At 39.9% G+C, this 17,960-nt stretch overlaps 1 protein-coding gene across 13 annotated transcripts in view; it reads left to right on the top strand.

Annotated features, from left to right (window-relative positions):
* IPCEF1 (interaction protein for cytohesin exchange factors 1) overlaps nucleotides 1-17,960 on the top strand; it is a 195,891-nt gene that overhangs the window by 87,781 nt on the left and 90,150 nt on the right. For 7 of the 13 annotated variants that reach the window (XR_016395259.1, XM_030760277.2, XM_089922177.1 and 4 more), the window contains 2 exons: nucleotides 13,089-13,246; nucleotides 14,205-14,257. Coding sequence is in view for 12 of the 13 variants with exons in the window: in XM_030760277.2 (XP_030616137.2) it covers nucleotides 13,099-13,246; nucleotides 14,205-14,257 (201 nt within the window). In the remaining variant the exon portion in view is untranslated. Of the gene's footprint in view, nucleotides 1-6,073; nucleotides 6,185-6,430; nucleotides 6,598-6,620; nucleotides 12,824-13,088; nucleotides 13,247-14,204; nucleotides 14,258-17,960 lie in introns of those variants that run through there. The other 6 variants (XM_022559836.3, XM_022559844.3, XM_030760279.2 and 3 more) reach the window with 3 other exon arrangements.

Below are 17,960 nucleotides of genomic sequence, written 5' to 3'. Positions count from 1 at the left end.
GAGCATTATTTCATGTGTTTGTTGGCAGTCTGTATATCTTCTTTGGAGAAGTGTCTGTTTAGGTCTTCTGCCCATTTTTGGATTGGGTCGTTTGTTTTTTTGTTATTGAGCTGCATGAGCTGCTTATAAATTTTGGAGATTAATCCTTTGTCATTTGCTTCATTTGCAAATATATTCTCCCATTCTGAGGGTTGTCTTTTGGTTTTGTTTATGGTTTCCTTTGCTGTGCAAAAACTTTGAAGTTTCATTAGGTCCCATTTGTTTATTTTTGTTTTTATTTCCATTTCCCTAGGAGGTGGGTCAAAAAGGATCTTGCTGTGATTTATGTCATAGAGTGTTCTGCCTATGTTTTCCTCTAAGAGTTTGATAGTGTCTGGCCTTACATTTAGGTCTTTAATCCATTGTGAGCTTATTTTTGTGTATGGCGTTAGGGAGTGATCTAATCTCATACTTTTATATGTAGCTGTCCAGTTTTCCCAGCACCACTTATTGAAGAGGCTGTCCTTTCTCCACTGTACATTCCTGCCTCCTTTATCAAAGATAATGTGACCATATGTGTGTGGGTTTATCTCTGGGCTTTCTATACTGTTCCATTGATCTATATCTCTGTTTTTGTGCCAGTACCATACTGTTTTGATTAATGTAGTTTTGTAGTATAGTCTGAAGTCAGGGAGCCTGATTCCTCCAGCTCCGTTTTTCTTTCTCAAGATTGCTTTGGCTATTCGGGGTCTTTTGTGTTTCCATACAAATTGTGAAATTTTTGGTTCCAGTTCTGTAAAAATTGCCAGTGGTAGTTTGATAGGGATTGCATTGAATCTGTACATTGCTTTGGGTAGTAGAGTCATTTTCACAATGTTGATTCTTCCAATCCAAGAACATGGTATATCTCTCCATCTATTTGTATCATCTTTAATTTCTTTCATCACTGTCTTATAATTTTCTGCATACAGGTCTTTTGTCTCCTTAGGTAGGTTTATTCCTAGATATTTTATTCTTTTTGTTGCAATGGTAAATGGGAGTGTTTTCTTGATTTCACTTTCAGATTTGTCGTCATTAGTGTATAGGAATGCCACAGATTTCTGTGCATTAATTTTGTATCCTGCTACTTTACCAAATTCATTGATTAGCTCTAGTAGTTTTCTGGTAGCATCTTTAGGATTCTCTATGTATAGTATCATGTCATCTGCAAACAGTGACAGCTTTACTTCTTTTCCAGTTTGGATTCCTTTTATTTCCTTTTCCTCTCTGATTTCTGTGGCTAAAATTTCCAAAACTATGTTGGATAATAGTGGTGAGAGTGAGCAACCTTGTCTTGTTCCTGATCTTAGTGGAAATGCTTTCAGTTTTTCACCATTGAGGACTATGTTTGCTGTGGGTCTGTCATATATGGCCTTTATTATGTTGAGGAAAGTTCCCTCTATGCCTACTTTCTGCAAGGTTTTATCATAAATGGGTGTTGAATTTTGTCAAAAGCTTTCTCTGCATCTATTGAGATGATCATATGGTTTTTCTCCTTCAATTTGTTAATATGGTGTATCACGTTGATTGATTTGCATATATTGAAGAATCCTTGCATTCCTGGAATAAACCCCACTTGATCATGATGTATGATCCGTTTAATGTGATGTTGGATTCTGTTTGCTAGTATTTTGTTGAGGATTTTTGCATCTATGTTCATCAGTGATATTGGCCTATAGTTTTCTTTTTCTTCTTTTTTTTTTTTTTTGCGGTACGTGGGCCTCTCACTGTTGTGGCCTCTCCCGTTGTGGAGCACGGGCTCCAGACGCACAGGCTCAGCGGCCATGGCTCACAGGCCCAGCTGCTCCGCGGCATGTGGGATCTTCCCGGATGGGAGCATGAACCCGCGTCCCCTGCATAGGCAGGCGGACTCTCAACAACTGCGCCACCAGGGAAGCCCATATAGTCTTCTTTCTTTGTGACATCCTTGTCTGGTTTTGGTATCAGAGTGATGGTGGCCTCGTAGAATGAGTTTGGGAGTGTTCCTCCCTCTGCTATATTTTGGAAGAGTTTGAGAAGGACAGGTGTTAGCTCTTCTCTAAATGTTTGATAGAATTCGCCTGTGAAGCCATCTGGTCCTGGGCTTTTGTTTGTTGGAATATTTTAAATCACAGTTTCAATTTCAGTGCTTGTGATTGGTCTGTTCATATTTTCTATTTCTTCCTGATTCAGGTTTGGCAGGTTGTGCATTTCTAAGAATTTGTCCATTTCTTCCAGGTTGTCCATTTTATTGGCATAGAGTTGCTTGTAGTAATCTCTCATGATCTTTTGTATTTCTGCAGTGTCAGTTGTTACTTCTCCTTTTTCATTTCTAATTCTATTGATTGGAGTCTTCTCCCTTTTTTTCTTGATGAGCCTGGCTAATGGCTTATCAATTTGGTTTATCTTCTCAAAGAACCAGCTTTTAGTTTTACCGATCTTTGCTATCATTTCCTTCATTTCTTTTTCATTTATTTCTGATCTGATTTTTATGATTTCTTTCTTTCTGCTACCTTTGGGGTATTTTTGTTTTTCTTTCTCTAACTGCTTTAGGTGCAAGGTTAGGTTGTTTATTCGAGATGTTTCCTGTTTCTTAAGGTAGGATTGTATTGCTATAAACTTCCCTGTTAGAACTGCTTTTGCTGCATCCCATAGATTTTGGGTCATCGTGTCTCCATTGTCATTTGTTTCTAGGTATTTTTTTAATTTCCTCTTTGATTCCTTCAGTGATCACTTCGTTATTAAGTAGTGTATTGTTTAGCCTCCATGTGTTTGTATTTTTTACAGATCTTTTCCTGTAATTGATATCTAGTCTCATAGCGTTGTGGTCAGAAAAGATACTGGATACAATTTCAATTTTCTTAAATTTACCAAGGTTTGATTTGTGACCCAAGATATGATCTATCCTGGAGAATGTTCCATGAGCACTTGAGAAAAATGTGTATTCTGTTGTTTTTGGATGGAATGTCCTATAAATATCAATTAAGTCCATCTTGTTTAATGTATCATTTAAAGCCTCTGTTTCCTTATTTATTTTCATTTTGGATGATCTGTCCATTGGTGAAAGTGGGGTGTTAAAGTCCCCTACTACGAATGTGTTACTGTCGATTTCCCCTTTTATGGCTGTTAGTATTTGCCTTATGTATTGAGGTGCTCCTATGTTGGGTGCATAAATATTTACAATTGTTATATCTTCTTCTTGGATCGATCCCTTGATCATTATGTAGTGTCCTTCTTTGTCTCTTCTTTTTTTTTTTTAATATCTTTATTGGGGTATAATTGCTTTACAATGGTGTGTTAATTTCTGCTTTATAACAAAGTGAATCAGTTTGTCTCTTCTAATAGTCTTTAAAGTCTATTTTTTCTGATATGAGAATTGCTACTCCAGCTTTCTTTTGGTTTCCATTTGCATGAAATATCTTTTTCCATCCCCTTACTTTCAGTCTGTATGTGTCTCTAGGTCTGAAGTGGGTCTCTTGTAGACAGAAAATATACGGGTCTTGTCTTTGTATCCATTCAGCCAATCTGTGTATTTTGGTGGGAGCATTTAGTCCATTTACATTTAAGGTAATTATCAATATGTATGTTCCTATTCCCATTTTCTAAATTGTTTTGGGTTCGTTATTGTAGGTCTTTTCCTTCTCTTGTGTTTCTTGCCTAGAGAAGTTCCTTTAGCAGTTGTTGTAAAGCTGGTTTGGTGGTGCTGAACTCTCTCAGCTTTTGCTTGTCTGTAAAGGTTTTAATTTCTCCATCAAATCTGAATGAGATCCTTGCTGGGTAGAGTAATCTTGGTTTCAGGTTTTTCTCCTTCATCACTTTAAATATGTCCTGCCAGTCCCTTCTGACTTGCAGAGTTTCTGCTGAAAGATCAGCTGTTAACCTTATGGGGATTCCCTTGTGTGTTATTTGTTGTTTTTCCCTTGCTGCTTTTAATATGTTTTCTTTGTTTTTAATTTTTGATAGTTTGATTAATATGTGTCTTGGCATATTTCTCCTTGGATTTATCCTGTATGTGACTGCCTGTGCTTCCTGGACTTGATTAACTATTTCCTTTCCCATATTAGGGAAGTTTTCAACTATAATCTCTTCAAATATTTTCTCAGTCCCTTTCTTTTTCTCTTCTTCTTCTGGAACCCCGATAATTCGAATGTTGGTGCGTTTAATGTTGTCCCAGAGGTCTCTGAGACTGTCCTCAGTTCTTTTCATTCTTTTTTCTTTACTCTGCTCTGCAGTAGTTATTTTCACTATTTTATCTTCCAGGTCACTTATCCGTTCTCCTGCCTCAGTTTTTCTGCTATTGATCCCATCTAGAGTATTTTTAATTTCATTTATTGTGTTGTTCATCGTTGTTTGTTTCATCTTTAGCTCTTCTAGGTCCTTGTTAAATGTTTCTTGCATTTTGTCTATTCTATTTCCAAGATTTTGGATCATCTTTACTATCATTATTCTGAATTCTTTTTCAGGTAGACTGCCTATTTCCTCTTCATTTGTTAGGTCTGGTGGGTTTTTATCTTGCTCCTTCATCTGCTGTGTGTTTTTCTGTCTTCTCATTTTGCTTATCTTACTGTGTTTGGGGTCTCCTTTTTGCAGGCTGCAGGTTCGTAGTTCCCGTTGTTTTTGGTGTCTGTCACCAGTGGCTAAGGTTGGTTCAGTGGGTTGTGTAGGCTTCCTGGTGGAGGGGACTAGTGACTGTGTTCTGGTGGATGAGGCTGGATCTTGTCTCTCTGGTGGGCAGGTCCACGTCTGGTGGTGTGTTTTGGGGTGTCTGTGGACTTATTATGATTTTAGGCGGCCTCTCTGCTAATGGGTGGGGTTGTGTTCCTGTCTTGCTAGTTGTTTGGCATAGGATGTCCAGCACTGTAGCTTGCTGGTCGTTGAGTGAAGCTGGGTGCTGGTGTTGAGATGGAGGTCTCTGGGAGATTTTCGCTGTTTGATATTATGTGGAGCTGGGAGGTCTCTTGTGGACCAGTGTCCTGAAGTTGGCTCTCCCACCTCAGAGGCACAGCGCTGACTCCTGGCTGCAGCACCAAGAGCCTTTCATCCACATGGCTCAGAATAAAAGGCAGAAAAAGTAGAAAGAAAGAATTAGTAGAAGTAGAAAGAAAGAAAGGAGGGAGGGAGGGAGGAAGGAAGGAAGGAGGGAAGGAAGAAAAAAGAAAGAAGATAAAGTAAAATAAAGTAAGATAAAATATAATAAAGTTATTAAAATAAAAAAAAATTATTAAGAAAACAAAACAAAACAAAACAAAAAAAACGGACGGATAGAACTCTAGGACAAATCGTGGAAGCAAAGCTATACAGACAAAATCTCACACAGAAGCATACACATACACACTCACAAAAAGAGGAAAAGGGGAAAAAATCATAAATCTTGCTCTCAAAGTCCACCTCCTCAATTTGGGATGATTCGTTGTCTATTCATGTATTCCACAGATGCAGGGTTCATCAAGTTGATTGTGGAGATTTAATCCGCTGCTTCTGAGGCTGCTGGGAGAGATTTCCCTTTCTCTTCTTTGTTCTCACAGCTCCCGGGGCTCAGCTTTGGATTTGACCCTGCCTCTGCGTGTAGGTCGCCGGAGGGCGTCTGTTCTTCGCTCAGACAGGACGGGGTTAAAGGAGCCGCTGCTTCGGGGGCTCTGGCTCACTCAGGCCGGGGTGGGAGGGAGGGGCACAGAGTGCGGGGCGGGCCTGCGGCGGCAGAGGCCAGCGTCACATTGCACCAGCCTGAGGTGCGCCGTGCGTTCTTCTGGGGGAGTTGTACCTGGATCCCGGGACCCTGGCAGTGGCGGGCTGCACAGGCTCCCCGGGAGGGGAGGTGTGGACAGTGACCTGTGCTCGCACACAGGCTTCTTGGTGGCGGCAGCAACAGCCTTAGTCTTAGGTCCGTCTCTGGGGTCCGCGCTTTTAGCCGCGGCTCGCGCTCGTCTCTGGAGCTCCTTTAAGCAGCGCTCTTAGTCCCCTCTCCTCGCGCGTCAGGAAACAAAGAGGGAAGAAAAAGTCTCTTGCCTCTTCGGCAGCTCCAGACTTTTCCCCGAACTCCCTCCCGGCTAGCTGTGGTGCACCGACCCCCTGCAGGCTGTGTTCACGCCGCCAACCCCAGTCCTCTCCCGGCGCTCCGACCGAAGCCCGAGCCTCAGCTCCAGGCCCCGCCCGCCCCGGCGGGTGAGCAGACACGCCTCTCAGCCTGGTGAGTGCAGGTCGGCCCTGATCCTCTGTGTGGGAATCTCTCCGCTTTGCCTCCCACACCCCTGTTGCTACGCTCTCCTCTGCGGCTTCGAAGCTTCTTCCCCCCTCCGCCATCCGCAGTCTCCGCCTGCGAAGGGACTTCCTAGTGTGTTGAAACCTTTCCTCCTTCACAGCTCCCTCCCACTGGTGCGGGTACCGTCCCTATCCTTTTGTCTCTGTTTATTCTTTTTTCTTTTGCCCTACCCAGGTACGTGGGGGGTTTCTTGACTTTTGGGAGGTCTGAAGTCTTCTGCCAGCGTTCAGTAGGTGTTCTGTAGGAGTTCTTCCACGTGTAGATGTATTTCTGGTGTATCTGTGGGGAGGAAGGTGATCTCCGCGTCTTACTCTTCCGCCATCTTCCCGGAAGCCCAAGAGGTAAATATTTTTTATTGAAAATGCATTGTTGAATGACATAGATGAAGCTTTCCTTCTAATTATGTAACATACCCATGAATATTATTTACTTCTAGAATGAGAGTTCAGAACCAATTTTAATCCTAGTATTGTTTTTTATGTATGCTGAGCACTTAAAACTATTTTTCACATAAATAAATAGATGGGAATGGAGCACTTTTTGGACTCCTTCCAAGGATATGCCAAATATTATGGTGATTTATCACAACAACTACTTTTTTTTTTTTTTTTTTCGATACGCAGGCCTCTCACTGTTGTGGCCTCTCCTGTTGCAGAGCACAGGCTCCGGACACGCAGGCCCAGTGGCCATGGCTCATGGGCCCAGCCGCTCCGTGGCATGTGGGATCCTCCTGGACCAGGGCACGAACCCGTGTCCCCTGCATTGGCAGGTGGACTCTCAACCACTGCGCCACCAGGGAAACCCACAACAACTACTTTTAATGATTAAGAGACTTAAAGTAGATTTTTCTTCAATTTTGTTGAAAGCAAAGAACTTGATTTACAATGTTATTTGTTACCCTGTCGTTAGGCTCTTATATGTTTTTAATTCCTGGGAACTATACAAAAATTCTTTATCAAGACATATCAGATAACTACTACTTCTTCCTTTAACTCTTTCACTCATGGGCACCTTGCTCAAACTGACATTCTCAGAAAGTTTGGGAAAATGGAAAAATTATTACTTCCGGAGCACTTTTGCCAGCATTATTATTATTTTTCATGAGTTACTTTTATGGTGTGCTTTATAAATATTTTTATCAAATCTTGGAGCTACATATTATTTATCTTTGAATCATTTTGGCGAAATTTTAGATTTTATATATGTCAACTACCTCAGGGAACAAAGTACCAAAACTCCAAAATCATTAAGTAAACACTCCCATAGCCTTCACAAAGGTACATTCATTCCTAGGTCCCCTCACCTATGCTTCCTTGCACCAGTGATTGCATATTATTTCTACCCTCTTGCTCTTTGATTTGGGAGGTTTGACATCAATTAACACAGTTTCATTTCCATATTCTGCAGATTGGGAAGATTTCTCATGGGATATTCATGACAGTACTATTTCACTAAATGAAAAAATTTGTAATTCATATGTTTTCTTTATGGAAACTCATCTATAGTTTAGTACTTTCATTTTTTGTATTTTTAATTCATTTGCTCAACAAATGTGTATTTAATCACCTGGTATACAATGACTGTGGATACAGCAGTAAACAGAAAAGGTAAGACAGAGTGCCTGCCCTTAGACAAGGTATACTATAGTGGGAGGTCAGATGTTAAAGAACTAATTGCAAAATTAATAATTGTGTACAACTATGAGACCTTCTATAAGTAAAAGATAAGGTACTATGAGAGCAAACAAAAGGAGATTGATCTCTAATAAGGATCATGGAAAGCTTTCTTGACTAAATGATATTTGGTCTGAGTGTTGAAAGATTAGATGGTATAAGTCATCTTGGCTGGTGACTGTTGAAGAGCATGCACAAAGGTTCTGAGATTGGTAGAAACATGTTTAAGGAATTTAAAACATATCTAGTGAGTCAGGGAGATGGAAAGAAAGAGACATGGGAATGATCCAAGTTGGAGTTGAAGAAGGAAGCAAAGGCCTGGTAGTACAAAGCCTTCCTTTCATAATTTTGGTCTTTATCTCAAGACTCAACAGCTGTTGTAGAAGTGTAAGGAAAGAGATGAATAGTTAAGATGTGCATTGAAAAAACATGACTCTGGGCAAGAAGGAAAGCCAGGCCATCAGCTAGGATGTTCCTGCAGTGGTCCAAAAGTGGTCCAATTGCTAGGATGGTAGCAATGGGTATAGACAGAATGGATGCATTTAAGAGATAGTCAAGTGGTAAAGAGGTACAATATGTACAAGGGAAATATTCCTCGAGTTCCAAAGAAGGCTTAATATCAGTGACTGAAGAAGTATATTGTCTACCTATCCCAATGCTTAGGAGAAGAATTAGAGGTGAATTTTTCCCTTTGTCTTCCATCATCTCCTGTCAATTCTGTGCTTGTTTTACTACTAGAAAACTGGCTGAGTGAAGGGGTTTAGGTTTCCACTGAAAAAATAAAGTTGCCTGAGGGTACAGTCTAAGCTGTGTGCCTTACTGGGCTAGAACATGGGGCATAAAGAAGACTGGGTCTTGGCCTCTGCCTTTTTGACATTGTCATTGTCAAACCAGGGAGACCTGTCCAGAGCATCATGGTACAATACCAAGGCCATTAGGAGTTAGTGGGAGACTTTGAGGGAGCCAGGATAATATTGTGGTGGTTAAGAGAGCAGGCTCTGGAGTCTGGGTTTGAATTTGGAAATACCTATTTATTAACTTCCTCCTCTAAATTGCCTTATCTAAGAGATGGGACTAATAATAGTATATTATTCATAAAGTGGTTCTAACAATAGTATAGCATGATATATGAAATCATCAATTGGCCAGGCACATAGTAACTGCTTAATAAATGCAATCAATTTATGTTATTATAGGGGAGGGGCCAATTAGCTATCTGCATAGAGTCAGGAAAGGTTACACTGTGATCCCTTACAACTTATTTAAAGAGTATATATAATTGACCTTTAATAAATGCTTGCTTAGGGAATGAGTATGTTTTATGACAATAAAATAATTTATTGAGCATTTATTCTATGTTAAGCCCCATGTGAGCCTTATAAAGATATTTTCTCATTTAATTCTTATCTGATCCTAAGAAGAAAATACAATTCTTACCCACATTTCACAGATGGGAGTCCTGAGGTCTCAAAGCATCAGTTATTTGCCCACGATTACAGAGTAAACTGTATTTAAGCTGGGATTTAAGTTCAGTCCAGACCAATTCCAAGCTTCGCTTTTAACTTCTACAAGTTCTGCAAGCCTCTTTGCCTAAAAGCGCTGCTGAATTAAAACTAGCTTTTACTTATTATGTATTTGTTCAGTTGATTGATACTAAAAATACATTAGTATACAGAATCAAAAAATATTCGTAGTATTTTACCTGAACATCTTCATTTTATAAATAAATACTTATTGTAGGAAAATAAATAGGTATGGGAATAAAAAATAACTTATTATTATAACTCATAATTACTATACACATTTTGCTGTGGATTTCTTCAGACTTTTTTCCCCAATGCATTGATGTTTGAGTTGTATGTATGTAAACCCACATTTTTATAATAAAAATTGAATGAAGTTAAATAGGACATATTTTACCCTACTTTTTCATTAAGAATATATTGAAAACTAAGTAGTACTAAGCATGGTTGATGGCACATAGTAAAGATTCAGCAAATGTCGGCAGCCATTGAGGTTGTCACCACTGTCATCAACATCATCTTGCCCTCCAGTAAGGCTGTAATAATTTGACATCCCAACAACAAATTATTCTTTTCAACACACCTCCAGCAAACTTGGCTTCTGATCATTCTTTTGTGTATGCCAATCTTGAAGAATGAAAATGGAATTAGGCTGTTGTTTTACTCTGCACATATTTTATTACTAATGAGGTTAAACATTAGTCATTTTTATTTTTATGTTTTGAATTTTCCTTCACTTGCTATTTTATTAGTTCTCTATTTTATTTTTTTAATTTTTAGGTTTTTTTTCTTGAAGTATATTTGATTTACAACGTTGTGTTAGTTTCTGGTGTACAGAAAAGTGATACAGTTATACATATATATGTATATACACATATGTATATATAGTTTTTCAGATTCTTTTCCATTGTAGGTTATTATAAGGTATTGAATCTAGTTCCCTATGCTATACAGTAGGACCTTGTTGCTTATCTGTTTTATATGTAGTAGTGTGTATCTGTTAATACCAAGCTCAGTTTATGGTGGAGGATGTTCTGCCTATGTTCTCTTCTAGGAGTTTTAAGGTGTCCTGTCTTATATTTAAGTCTTTAAGTCATTTTGCGTTTATTTTTGTGTATGTTGTGAGGGAGTGTTCTAACTTCATTGATTTACATGCAGCTGTCCAGCTTTCCCAACAATACTTGCTGAAGAGACTGTCTTTTCTCCATTGTATATTCTTGCTTCCTTTGTCGAAGATTAATTGACCATAGGTGTGTGGGTTTATTTCTGGGCTCTCTATTCTGTTTCATTGATCCATATGTCTGTTTTGTGCTAATACCATGCTATTTTGATTATGTAGTTTTGTAGCATTGTCTGAAGTCTGGGAGTGTCATGCCTCTAGCTTTTTTCCTTTTCCTCAGGATTGCTTTAGCAATTCTGGGTCTTTTGTGGTTCCATATAAATTTTAGGATTATTCGTTCTAGTTCTGTGAAAAATGTCATGGGTAATTTGATAGGGTGCATTGCATTAAATCTGTAGATTGCTTTGGGTAATATGGTCATTTTAACAATATTAATTCTTCCAATCCAAGAGCATGGGGTATCTTTCCATTTCTTTGAATCATCTTCAATTTCCTTTATCAGTGTTTTATAGTTCTCAGTGTATGTCTTTCACCTCCTTGGTCAAGTTTATTCCTAGGTATTTTTTTTTTTTTGACATGATTTTAAAAGAGTTTTTTTTTTTTTTTCTGACAGTTCATTTCATTTCTGTGTTTCCTGTACCTGAATATGTTTCCTTCTTTAGGTTTTGGAAGTTTTCAGCCATAATTTCTTCAAATACTTTTTTGGTCCCCTTTTCTCTTTTTTCTCCTTCTGGGATCCCTGTTATGTGTAGATTGGCATGCTTTTGTTTTTTTAAACATCTTTATTGGAGCATAATTGCTTTACATTGGTGTGTTAGTTTCTGCTTTATAACAAAGTGAATCAGCTATACATATACCTATATCCCCATATCTCATCCCTCTGCGTCTCGCTCCCACCCTCCCTATCCCAGCCCTCTAGGTGGTCACAAAGCACTGAGCTGATCTTCCTGTGGCACGCTTTGTATTATCCCATAGGTCTTATGTTGCTTTCATTTTCTTCATTTTTCTTTCTGTCTGCTATTCTGATTGAGTGATTTCCATTATTCTATCTTCCAGATCACTTCTTCTCTCTTCTGCATTATTTAGTTTGCTATTTGTTGCATTTAGCTCAGTTTTCATCTTGGCAATTGAGGTGTCTAATTTTAATTGTCCTCTTTATAGTTTCTATTTCCTCATTACAGTGATCCACACTTCTATCCATAGTCTTTCTTAATTTCTTCAGGATTTTTATTACTTCCTTTTTGAACTTGGGGTCTAGTAAACTGGAGAGGTCTGTCTCATTGTTTGTTTTTTCTGGGGATTTCTTTTAATTGGGAATGGTTTCTCCTTCATTTTACTTATATTTCTCTGACTCTATTAATTTAGGAGAAACAGTTATCTATCGTGGTCTTGAAGGGCTGTTTTTATTTGAATCTAATATTTTTAGCGTCCTGTATGAGTCTAATATTTTTCGTGCTAGGGCTGTTTTCGGTATGGATGCCTGCCACATCTTTCCTCAGTGTGTGCTGGCCATTATCCCCTTGATAGAGGGTGTGATTGATGTTGTGGTGGCCAAAGCCTGCACTGGATGTTAGAGGGGTCTCCTCTTTGCTCCATGGTTGTCATAGCCCTGTCGGGGGCAGGGCCTGATCCCCACTTATTGGAATAGAAGCCCTCAGATCTGGTTCTAAGCTGTGGTGCACTCCCACTGGGAAAGGGACTGGCGCACTCTCGCTGGGAAAGGAGCCACTGGGTATTCCCCCGCAGGAGCTGTCCACTGAGACGTGTGCTCTGTGATGTTGCCTCTCACCCTTGTGCGTGCTTACAAAGTGCACTGTTGAAACTGCCCTTTGCCCCATCTCAGCAGAGGAAAAGCTGGCAATCAGGCTGCAAGTCTCTCAGGCGCTGTGCTCACAAATCTGCCAGTGGCGTAAATCCGTGGAAGTCACGCACCCACCAGGAATCAGTTCAGATTTCAGCCCCACTTCTGTGTGTGGGCAACCTGCAGGTGTTTGTGTGTGCCCAGAGTTGGGGCTGCATCCTCTGTGAGCAGGCTGAGAATGAGGCTGCTGTGACAGGACCATGCCCCTCCCTTTGCACTAGCAGTGACAATAGGGCTCCTATTTGCCCTCACACACCGCCAGCTGTGACCTGGACCACTCCTGAGGCCCTTGTGGCTGTCTCTGCGTGGCCTAACTGAATCTTCTCCCTGGGTTTGTCTGCTGAAGCCCGAGTATCAGAACCCAGCTGCCACCGGTGAGCACTCCAGCAGGTATGCGTTTCAGGCTGGGGCACGCAGTGAGGTGGCCAGGACCTTCTGTGCAGGTCTCTCTTTGTCCTGCCTTCTACAAGCTGGCTGCTGCCCTCACCTCTGAGCCCGTGAAGCTTCCTGTCTGTCCTGGCTGATCTCCCAGCCGGTGAGGGCGGTTCCCATGGTGAGGGAACTTTTCACAACTCCCTCCAGGGGTACAGGTCCTGCCCTGCTTCCTTTTCTCCCCCTTTCATCCTACCCAGTCATGTGGTGGTCTTTCTTGCAGCTGTGGCTGTATGAGACCTTCAGCCAGCACTCAGTGGGTGTTCTGTGAGAACTGCTCCACATGTGATGTAGTTTTGATGTATCTGTGGGAGGAGGTGAGCTCCACGTCCTTCTATTTCACCATCTTCATCTCCCAGTCTGCTTATTATTTTCTTATTGGTGAGTAAGGACTCTTTATGTTATGATTCTCATGTATTAAATGTATATTGCAGATATTTTCGTCAGCTTGTGGTTTGATTTTCTATTTATATTTTAGTATATTTTTTAAACAAGTAATTTAAAAATTAAGTAATTAAATTGGTCGGTCTTTTTATTGTGGTTTTTCTCTTTGGCATTTTACAAATAAATGTTTTATTCATATTTATGTAATATAAATATGGCATCTTTGACATAAAAAAGCGGTATACATCTTTCAGAACTTGGGAACCATTGGTATAAGAAATAAAGTCACATGGGGTATGGATCTGCATTTATGGTGTCACTGGGAAGAACTGAAAAGCTCTTTGCTTTGGGGAGAGTTTCAGTGGCTTGTGGATGTTTACCAAGTTTCTCGCTTGTCAAAGTCTGAAGATATGAGATTTTTTTTCTTTTTGTTTTCATCTCCTTTTCTTGAAACCAGAGTGTCTTGTTTTTCAGGTAATCCACTACAAAGTGCAGTACATCAAAAGGGGCTCATCTTTATATTAAAGTTGAGACTTCTGAGGCAGAGGGATTAGTTACATTTTTGAAATTGTTAAATTAATACAATCAGAATAATAGTAATGGATCAAATATTTCTGCATCTTACATTATGTTGTTCATCATGAAGATGAAAATATTTTCACTTTTCAAAGATATACGTTTATGTATTATACAATATTAAGTAGATAAAAAATAGATACATCTTGCTGTAGACTTGAAAAAAACACTGACAAATGTGCAGATGAAATTCTGGCTTATTTTATGAACTCAGTTTTAAACAGTTGGCTTATTCTGGATTAAAAGGTAATGTAATGAATCACTTTTATTGTGAAATTCATCAATCAAAATAGAAATGCCCTTCTTCCCGTCAAAGAGATATACGCTTTTATGAACAATTTAATCCCACATTTAACTGAAAATCTTTCTTTTCTTCTAGTTTTTGTTTCTATCAATTTGACATCATACATGGCTACTGATGGCAGTGATCTTGTAAGTACCCTTTGGAATACTTCAGACTTGAAATATTAATTGTCAGTTTGATGAATGAGTAAAAAATTAGGCCGATTTTAAGTTTGGCTAGCTATTTATTGTCCTCCATTTGGTTAGTCACAATGGAATTAAATGATCCTCTTGTTAGAGTCTGAGGGTTTCTTATGATCACCAAGCATTTGTTTAAGACTCCTAGCTATTTACTTTTTTTTTTTTTTTTTTTTTGCGGTACGCGGGCCTCTCACTGCTGTGGCCTCTCCCGTCGCGGAGCACACGCTCCGGACGCGCAGGCTCAGCGGCCATGGTTCACGGGCCCAGCTACTCTGCGGCACGTGGGATCTTCCCAGACCGGGGCACGAACCCGTTTCCCCTGCATTGGCAGGCAGATTCCCAACCACTGTGCCACCAGGGAAGCCCTCACTGTGGTTTGGTCAAGGGCAAAAGCAAATGGATGTCAGAGATCTGTAAAGATAGAGTCAGGAAGACTAAGGTTCAGAATATCCAAAGTTTATGAAAAGTTTTAAAAAGAAGAAAATGCACGGGATTATAAGCATATGTGTCATGTGTATGTATTATGTGGAACAAAGATATGAAAAGAAAGAATTAGGACTGTTGGATCCTTGAGAAAGGTAATGGAGGGTTTAATTATTACACTGCTTTGCTTTTTCTGAAGAAAAAATGTAGTCTTCCAGCTGGAAGGAGTTCATCTTATATGTTTAAGAGAATGGAAATTAAGATAATAAGAGACCACCTAAGGACGTTAAATGAATAAGTTCGTTCATTCATTCATTGAGACATTCATTTAATGCTCACTGATTACCTCTCCTGAGTTTATCAAGTGTCAACCACTGTAATAGGTGGGAATTGGAGATTTAATTGTGACTTGAAACAAGTTAAAATCTCCACATCTTATAAAAAAAAGTACAGCCTTGGGTTTTGGAACAAAGATGGCAGATGTGATTACCAAAGGACTAACATATCATTCTGTAGCCCCCAATCTATAGCTATTACTGCTGTAATAGGTAACCTGCTTCCCCTTGGTCCTGGGCACAAGTGGATTCTGTTCTTCTTGGTGGGAACTCTGGCTCTTTATGGGTCTTTCTCATTTCATGAGCCATTCTCCACTCCTAGACGCAATCAGCTCAGCTCTCCTTGTGTGTCTATTTACCTGTTATTTTTATCTCACAGCCATCAACATCTGGGCAGTACTGCTTAATGTCTCTCTTAAGCATTTCTTCCAGCTGCTTTTCAGTGGTTACCCTACTTTATCTTTCCATTCAGAACATTAGTTCAGTTTTCTGCTGTCATTTGTTCTCTAAATAAAATGTAGCACAGGAGACCTATTTTTATGCTAGGTAGTTTTGGTAGGCGTGACACATTTGGCCTAATCGCATCCCGAATTACACCTCATTTCCACTAAACTAGCATGTATTGAGCTACATGTGCTGAGCTCTCTGCTTGGTGCTGGGGTACGAAGAGGAGAAGCCGACCACCTGGTCGGGGCAGGGTGATAATGGTGAAGTGGTGCTAATAAAACTGTTCAAGAAAGTAGATTCTAAGCATCTGAAATCTCATTATAGTGTATTATAGTATAGCATAGTCAAAAAGCATTGCTCTTTTTTTGTTAAGCTGAGTTGCTGTTATCTGCTGGTATTCTTTTCTTTCCTCCGGTTTTCTCTCCTCTGAAGGGAAAGAGCAGAATTTTCAAAGCTAAAGCTTCAACACAGAATCAAAAAGTATTAACTCACCAAGTTCTGTCTGTCTTCCCTCCTAAATATTTCTCCGTCTTCGCAGATGCAACGCTTGCCCTTCCTTCTGTTCACTGGGCTCTTTGCCTCTCTCTGCACCTGCTCTCAACTACCCCACCCCCGACTTCTATCTGCCGCCTCACAACAGCCAGGGTGGATTTTCCTAACTGCAGATGTGATTTTGCCACCCCCCTGCTTCTGTCTGTTCAGTGGCTTCCCTTGGCTCTCAGATGAACTTCATACTTTCAAACATAACTTACATGACGTGGCTTGGCCACTCTGAATGTGGTGACCACGTCCAAAACCTACCTGCACTCGGTGGTCAATGCCTTCTGGCTTGTACCTGCATCTCTGTATCACATCCTCTTAGGCGCAGGTCCTTATCTGGAGGGCCTGCCCTGACTCCCCAGTTCTAGGTAAGCACTGTAATGGTGTGCAGACCTCATTATCCTTGTTCAGCTCTCTTTCGTCTGGGTTTCACTGGAAGCTGTGTTAGAACTTGCTTGCCATTGAATCTCTGGTCCTTGGCACTTAGTAGTTGTGCAGTAAGTGGTGGTAATCACCTATAGGATCCGGGTCACCTGTAGCTTTTTGGGAAATTTTTAACATAAATGATTAAATTTGGTACAATCGCTAAACATCCATTTGTGTAATTCTTGATGTTTATAAGGCTTTCCGTACATTATACTGTGGTGATTAAGCATTATACACCAAATCAGTATGGCTTAGTTTTCTTTTATGATTAGTTTCTTTTTTTTTTTTTACATCTTTATTGGAGTATAATTGCTTTACAATGGTGTGTTAGTTTCTACTTTATGACAAAATGAATCAGTTATACATATACATATGTCTCCATATCTCTTCCCTCTTGCATCTCCCTCCCTCCCACCCTCCCTATCCCACCCCTCTAGGTGGTCACAAAGCACCGAGCTGATCTCCCTGTGCTATGCGGCTGCTTCCCACTAGCTATCTATTTTACGTTTGGTAGTGTGTATATGTCCATGCCACTCTCTCACTTTGTCACAGCTTACCCTTCCCCCTCCCCATATCCTCAAGTCCATTCTCTAGTAGGTCTGTGTCTTTATTCCTGTCTTACCCCTAGGTTCTTCATGACATTTTTTCCCCCTTAAATTCCATATATATGTGTTAGCATACGGTATTTGTCTTTCTCTTTCTGACTTACTTCACTCTGTATGACAGACTCTAGGTCCATCCACCTCCTTACAAATAGCTCAGTTTCGTTTCTTTTTATGGCTGAGTAATATTCCATTGTATATATGTGCCACGTCTTCTTTATCCATTCATCCAATGATGGACACTTAGGTTGTTTCCATCTCCTGGCTATTGTAAATAGAGCTGCAATGAACATTGTGGTGCATGACTCTTTTTGAATTATGGTTTTCTCAGGGTATATGCCCAGGAGTGGGATTGCTGGGTCATATGGTTATGATTAGTTTCTTATTAAAATAAATAGATAGGTAAATAAATAATAACGACCAGCATGTGAATCTTAAGGCTTGGTTAAGAAACTTCTCTGGTCTCAGATTTTAGTAACAACATTCTACCTAGAGAAGGAAAACAGCCTTAATTTAATGATGACAAGGCTCAGAGGGAATGTACACATCATCTCTTTTACCATCGTACATAATTCTTTTACCTAAAGCTTTCAGGGTTTACTTTCAGGGATTGCTCTAGTGGGGAAGAAATGTCAGAATCATCTTAGATCAAAACTTTATGACAGTGTTTTCCCGAAAATTGTTTAAAATAAATTTCCTTCAGTAAATATTGCCTGGAAAAAAGGTCAAGTGAAAACTTTTTCCTGGAACGAAAGTCTCTGCATATAAATCATGGTTACATTGCTCAATTTTCTGCTGCTTAGGACAAGCTCACTGAATGTGAATGGACATTTGCTTCTGGCCCTGAGGTCTGGGTTATCTGCTGTTGCCTGGACTGTC

Source organism: Delphinapterus leucas, chromosome 12, assembly GCF_059928025.1.
Source record: "Delphinapterus leucas isolate spDelLeu-1000000601 "Yukka" chromosome 12, BTC_Dleu_Yukka2, whole genome shotgun sequence".
Lineage (NCBI taxonomy): Eukaryota > Metazoa > Chordata > Mammalia > Artiodactyla > Monodontidae > Delphinapterus > Delphinapterus leucas.
Note: the sequence above shows the minus strand (reverse complement) of the source record. Positions and strands in the feature narration are given on the sequence as shown.